The sequence below is a fragment of the Triticum dicoccoides genome, chromosome 7B (genome assembly GCF_002162155.2).
Source record: "Triticum dicoccoides isolate Atlit2015 ecotype Zavitan chromosome 7B, WEW_v2.0, whole genome shotgun sequence".
Taxonomy (NCBI): Eukaryota; Viridiplantae; Streptophyta; class Magnoliopsida; order Poales; family Poaceae; genus Triticum; species Triticum dicoccoides.
The window spans coordinates 562,711,751-562,717,998 of record NC_041393.1 but is presented as its reverse complement, the minus strand read 5'-3'; the positions used below and the strand labels follow the sequence as shown (position 1 = coordinate 562,717,998).

At 40.8% G+C, this 6,248-nt stretch overlaps 1 protein-coding gene across 1 annotated transcript; it reads left to right on the top strand.

Moving 5' to 3' along the window:
* The first annotated feature begins 3,412 nt into the window (after positions 1–3,412).
* Positions 3,413–4,439, top strand: LOC119335722. Its single transcript, XM_037607815.1, has 2 exons — positions 3,413–3,747; positions 3,824–4,439. The coding sequence occupies exons 1-2, from the start codon at positions 3,472–3,474 to the stop codon at positions 4,010–4,012; spliced, it is 465 nt and encodes a 154-aa protein (XP_037463712.1). The 5' UTR covers positions 3,413–3,471; the 3' UTR covers positions 4,013–4,439.
* Positions 4,440–6,248: the final 1,809 nt, after the last annotated feature.

The window sequence follows — 6,248 nt, the reverse complement described above, 5'->3', positions numbered from 1 at the left end:
GATGTCGATTGCCTCAAAAGAATATCACTAAATTAGTAGCATATCAAAGAAAATTGTTTATACCGATGCAGAAAAATAATTTTTTTTAATGATTTTGTGTGTTCTTCTATGGCCACAAAGCCATTAATTGTTGCATCATTGGAAATTCTTAGAAAACTTGTAGAAATACCGTTATCTAATAGCCCAACATCCTCATCTTGTATTAGGGCACTCCTTTTTTTTAAATATTTCCATCTTCTATTGCAATTGGACGATTGTCGGTCCAACATTATGTTAGATGAATTATATTTGCGCCAAGAAGATTAGAACAATAAAATCATATATATGTTTCCTTGCAAAAGAATCATGTGTGTGTGTGTGTGTGACGATAATTCAATTCAGAGCCCGGGCTCATCTGCACCCGATGAACAGTAAAATTAAAATAAATAGTAAAAAATTCAAACAAATCTGATTTTTCTTTGCATGAAAGATACTTGAGTGCGCCAGATGCGTGCAAAAATTCATAGGCAAACGACATTCAAGGAGTTCGTGCCAGAAGAAACAAAATCTACAAGGAGGAGCTAATTTTTTCCGAACTTTCTCACATGCCTGAAATTTGTTTTTTAAGTTTCTCAGCATTTTTTGGAGATATTTTGGCGAGACATGCTTCGGTCGTACCGGCCGGTGCCTAGGCGAGGGAGCGCAGCGCATATGCCTGCCCGTGTGGTTGGCGTGAATGGGTGGGAGACAGGCAGATTTATTCTAGTAAACTACTTCTTTCGTTTCATAATGTAAGAACTTAATGTAAGAACGTTTTCGACACTATACTAATGTCAAAAACGTTCTTATATTATAGAACGGAGGGAGTAGATTTTTTAAAGTATGAGAAAAGATCTCAAAACTTTGAGGTTGATAGCTTAGCTAAACTTGCTTGGTCTTTACGGTGTGTTTGGTTGTTGTCACCGGGTAGAACGTCATGAGTCTGACCCGTTCCCACGGCCCATTCTCGCGTTTAGTTAGTCGAATGATTCAGAACCCACTCGTCTCAGGAAAGGGAATATTCGCTGGTTATGCCGAACCGAGCCATACCTCGAAATTGACCGGACGATAGGGAACGAGCCCCTCGCCCCTCGCCCGTACCCTATCCCTCTCCTCTCGCTGCTCCCGCATCTCCCCCTCTCTCGCTGTTCCCTGACTAGCGCCGCCACCCTCCCGCTTCTCCCACTCTCTCGATCTACATCTCCATCCCTCCCCGGCCCGGCTTCACCTTCCTCCCGTTGTCTCCATCAGATGGCGCGCATCTGCACCATGGTGGCGACCTAGAAAGCAGCAGCGGCATAGCAGATTGGCCACGGTCCAAGCAGCTACGACGAACAAGTTCGGCCCAGATCCAAGGAGCAGCGATGAAGCAGCGAGGCGGCTACCATGCAGCGGCACCGGAGGTGCTGCAGAAGGTCTGGATCAACAGCTAGCAGCGGAGGCAAGGTACGGTTTCCATTACCCCTTTGCATATCTCTGTATATGTTCATGTTTGGGCAGATTTTATTTCCTGTGTGTCATGTTCCTCCTTAATTTGTTTCATATATATATGTGCTTCTGTGTAGTATGCAGATCCATGGTTACCCAATTTTTATTTCAACATGTGCTGCTTTGTACAACCAGATCCATGTTTACAAGTCATTGCTAGCCATATTTTTTATACTATGCATTACTTGTAGATGGTAAGCAAGATGAACAAAAGAAAAAGGATGGCTAGGAGAGCCGCTTTTTTTGTTGCACTAGCTGCAATGGCAGTCATTGTTCGGGCTATAATAAGGAAGAGGAGACCACGTATTACCTATGGCCCAATGCATGAAAGAGATCGAATCAGATTTGGTTATCTAAACCAAAAAAATTGGCAAAGCGATGTGTTATGCAAAAACATGCTAACGTTTGAAAGAGCTACATTTTTCGCTTGTGTGGCATATTGAGGGATCACAATTTGCTAGAAGACAGTCCACATCTTAGTGTTGAGCAACAATTGGCAATGTTTTTGCATACAGTTGGACATAACCTTCGGAATAGGGTTATTTCAGCCAATTTTTGTAGATCATATGGCACAACCAGCATCTATTTTAGAAAGGCTCTTCATGCCATAGGCAAGCTTCGTAATGATTACATAAGGCCACCATCATCGGAAACTCCCGAAAAAATTGCAGGAAATCATCAATTTGACCCATATTTTAAGGTAATTTCAGAAACTATTCCTTATATATCTAGGCTATATGATATGCCATTTAATACTGGTCACTATATAGGATTGTATTGGAGCTATCAATGGTACACATGTGCGAGCAGGTGTTACCAAAGATGTGGAACCTTCTTTTCGTGGTAGGAAGGCCTTTACCACTCAAAATGTGATGGCAGCAGTAGACTTTAACCTCTGGTTCACATATGTGTTGGCTGATTGGGAAGGGTCCGCACACGACGCGACCATTTTAGCTGATGCATTAACTCGTGAGAGAGGCTTACAAGTACCACCTGGTAATAAGTTGACCTAGATAGAATTTGTCCATATGTTACTGCCTTAAGAAACCATTGTAACGAATAATTGTTTTTGTTTTTTAGGAAAGTACTACCTAGTTGATGCTGGTTATGGAGCCAAGCCTGGGTTCTTACCACCTTTTCGTGGCGTGAGGTACCATTTGAATGAGTGGGGCAACAATCCGGTCCAAAATGATAAGGAGCTATTCAACCTTAGGCACTCATCTCTACGAGTGACGGTAGAGAGGGCTTTTGGATCTCTCAAGATGCGTTTCAAAATTTTAGATGATGCCAAACCATTCTTCACTTTCCCAGTCCAAGTCGACATTGTTATAGCTTGTTGTGTTCTTCATAATTATGCACTATCACAAGGGATCGATGAATTCATTATACCAGAAGTGACATGGACCACCCAACCAATTCGAACTTCAAGGCAACAGTTAAGTGATAATAGGGCCTTGGTAGACCATAGGCTACAAATTGTCGCCCAAATGTGGGAAGATAGGAAACTCATGTATGCAAATTTATGAGTGTGCCGCACTATGTATTTGTAATGTTTATGCAACTACCTTTGCATTTATTTGATGGCTGGACATATTGTGGTATTTATTATGTAAAACCATATATTTGTGATGATTTCATCCTTTCTATTGTGACATTTTGATGGCTGGGCAGATTGTATCTTCTATATGTTTAAATCATGTAGTTGTGCTGATTTCATCCTTTTATTGCAACATTTTGATGGCTGGGCAGATTGTATCTTTTATATGTTTAAATCATGTGTTTGTGCTGATTTCATACTAGTTTTTGCAACATTTTCATGGCTGGGCAGATTGTAACTTATAAATTTAGATGCTTTAATCCATTCTTTTGCAAATTTTTGATGGCTAGACAGAAATAGACAACGTTGAAGTTACCTCTGCAAATGGGAACTCCGGAAAAAGTGGGGTCATTGTATGGACAACTTCCATGACCAACACTATGCTAGGTTTGTTGGCTGATCTTGTTGCTAAAGGAAAGAGAACTTCTAGTGGATTCACGGAGACACATCTCAAACAATGTGTTGCTATTCTGAATGAGCAATTCAAGCTAGCTATCGCCTCTGATCAAGTTAGAAACCGTCTCAAGAAGTGGAGGAAGATTTGGGTCAGGGTTGTCAATTTGAAGAATTTAAGTGGAGCTCTATGGGATGAAGATACTTGTACAATTAGGCTCAGCGATGAACACTATGCAGGTCATTGCATGGTAAGCTTCTATATTATGAACAATATCATCCCATTTTCTGCCTTAATTATGCTAATGACTTGAGTTTTCTTTGTAGACCCACAAACCTGATGCTCCCTTCTTGAATAACCCAATTGAGCACTACCATGCCATGGCGACCATTTTTGGAACAACCGGGGCTAAGGGGATGAATGCAAGGTCTGGAAATGATCTCCTCTCTATTGATGTCGATGATGAGGAGAATGGTGGTGAATGGTGGGATCAACACGTCACCACAAGTTGGTGAGTCTTCTCACCCGAAAGGACCACCAAAAAAGAAGGCCAAGGTGGTGAAAGTTCTAGAGGATCCACTAGGTGCCATTCTCAAAGATGGGTTTAAACTTGTTGCTGAAGCTCTTGTGAAATCTGGTGGAGATGATGATGACACCCGATAATATTTGGGATGTAGTCTCCAGTTTGAAAGAATTTGATGAAGAGTACCTTGCCCACTACTATGCTCATCTTGTTGACAACCCCAAGACCGCAAGAGCCTTCATGAAACTCTCTGAAACCAACAAATCTATTTGGGTGAGTAGGTATGTGAAGAAAAACTTCTAAATTTGATATGGTTGTATGGTTGTCAAGTATGTGAACTTGACATGTATGCATGGTTGTAGTGCCATTGGGTTGCTTTTGGATATTGGGTATGTGAACATGTATGGCTGTAGTGAACTTTGCTTTGGTTATTTGTATGTTAAAGACATGTAATGGCTGATTGCTTTTGGATGTGCCAAATGAACTTGCTACTTGATTGCCTTGCTACTTGATTGCTTCTGGATGTGCCAAATGAACTTGCTACTTCATTGCTGAAAATTGAGTTATATGTCATTGAGTTTTATGTTGTTTTTCTTCAAAATACAAATGAAATGCTGTCAAAATTTTGAATTTCTGTTATTCTATTTTTCATTCCATCCTTCCAAACCAAACACTGGAACAGAACCAACCCGTTCTACTTTTTTGCACCTACCAAACATAGGAACGGAATCGACCCATTCCTCTGGAATGGAACCATTCCATTCCGTGACAGTTGGTTCCTCAACCAGACACACCCTTAGATGTTAGAAGGGATGTGTTGATGCGACCGTCGACAGAAAAACGACGGCACGAATAATTTGCCCAATCTTTCACGGTATGGTGTCACTGAAACGTGTGGCGCTCGTGATCTTGTAGATGCAATCACCACAAAAACAACACGCACACCCAAAAGAAGAAGTACGTGTCTGGACGATCTTCAATAGATCAGCAGAAATTGAAACCTAGAATTAATCTCAAACCAAAATCACAAAGCCTCAAAAGCTATCAACAAATATTCTGCAGCGGCCTGAAGATACGCCGACTTGCCAACCTATCCATCGGTGGGAAATAGCCAAAAGAAAAAACTACCCGCACACGGCCGGCCGGCCAGCCCTGTATATAAACAAGGAAACATACATACGGACTCTCTCTCTCTTCTATCCTAATAAATCAAATCTTAACTAATTTAAGTATCCAGCCACGTTGAACACAAAAGTCCAAAACAGATTAGTACTTTGACAACCACATACATGCACCCTCGTGAATCTTTATACTGTTGCTTCAAAAATAGTTGGACTCAATATTTTCCATCATGACATGATTGCATGGTGTTTGAAAGGTAGGCTTGGCTTCTTTCTTCGGAATAATCTGAAATTTCATCCTGCCAATCTGTATTACCTGTATCTCGAAAGCTAAACACGGCCTGGTCGTACTTTGTTTTTGCATAAAACCGATAGTAACAATTTGATTCTTTTTGTCATGGAGTTTAGCTGGTATGACATATTTCTCCATCAACGAAACATGAGTGTCCGTAGACAATGTCACATCATCCTTCCTCCCTTTAAAAGAAACCGTCCTCGGTTTTGATCTATGCCTTGTAGATTTTTTCTTGAACACTTCAATAGTACATTTTATTTCTTTTGCATCTTTGGGAGTAATAGCATAGAACTCACCCTTATGCATAAAAGTGTATCTGTTTGTTCGTCCATGATGAAGAGCGTTCACATCATGTTGTCACGGACGCCCCAAAATAAGATGACAAAAATGTAGTGGCATAACATCACATTCCACTTTGTCAACATAGCCATCAACAGAAAAGGGCACCTTCACCCTGTGTGTTACTTTCACTTTGCCCACATCATTTATCCACTTCATATAGTATGGTTTTGGATGCTCCCATGTTGGCAACGAAAGAGAATCCATCACATCCTTGCTAATCATGTTGCTAGCACTATCGCCATCAATTATCAGTTTGCACACTTCTTTATTGATTGTACATGTAGTTTGAAAAATACTTCGTCGTTGTCCTGGTTCGAAAATGACCTTATCATCTCGCTGGACCTTATGTGCTAGCAAACTCTCCATATTAGGATCATCTTGAGGATAACATAGTATGGTATCACCGTGACCTCTTTCGATTTCATCCACTAACTTAGGCGTCTCATCTTCAGATTCTGAAATATATTCCG

What these genes read in the sequence shown, in the direction of transcription:
- LOC119335722 (XM_037607815.1), top strand. Translation starts at nt 3,472, where the DNA reads ATGACCAACACTATGCTAGGTTTGTTGGCTGATCTTGTTGCTAAAGGA. An exon ending in ACTATGCAGGTCATTGCATG is followed by an intron (nt 3,748 to 3,823) that starts GTAAGCTTCTAT and finishes TTTTCTTTGTAG; the next exon opens with ACCCACAAACCTGATGCTCC.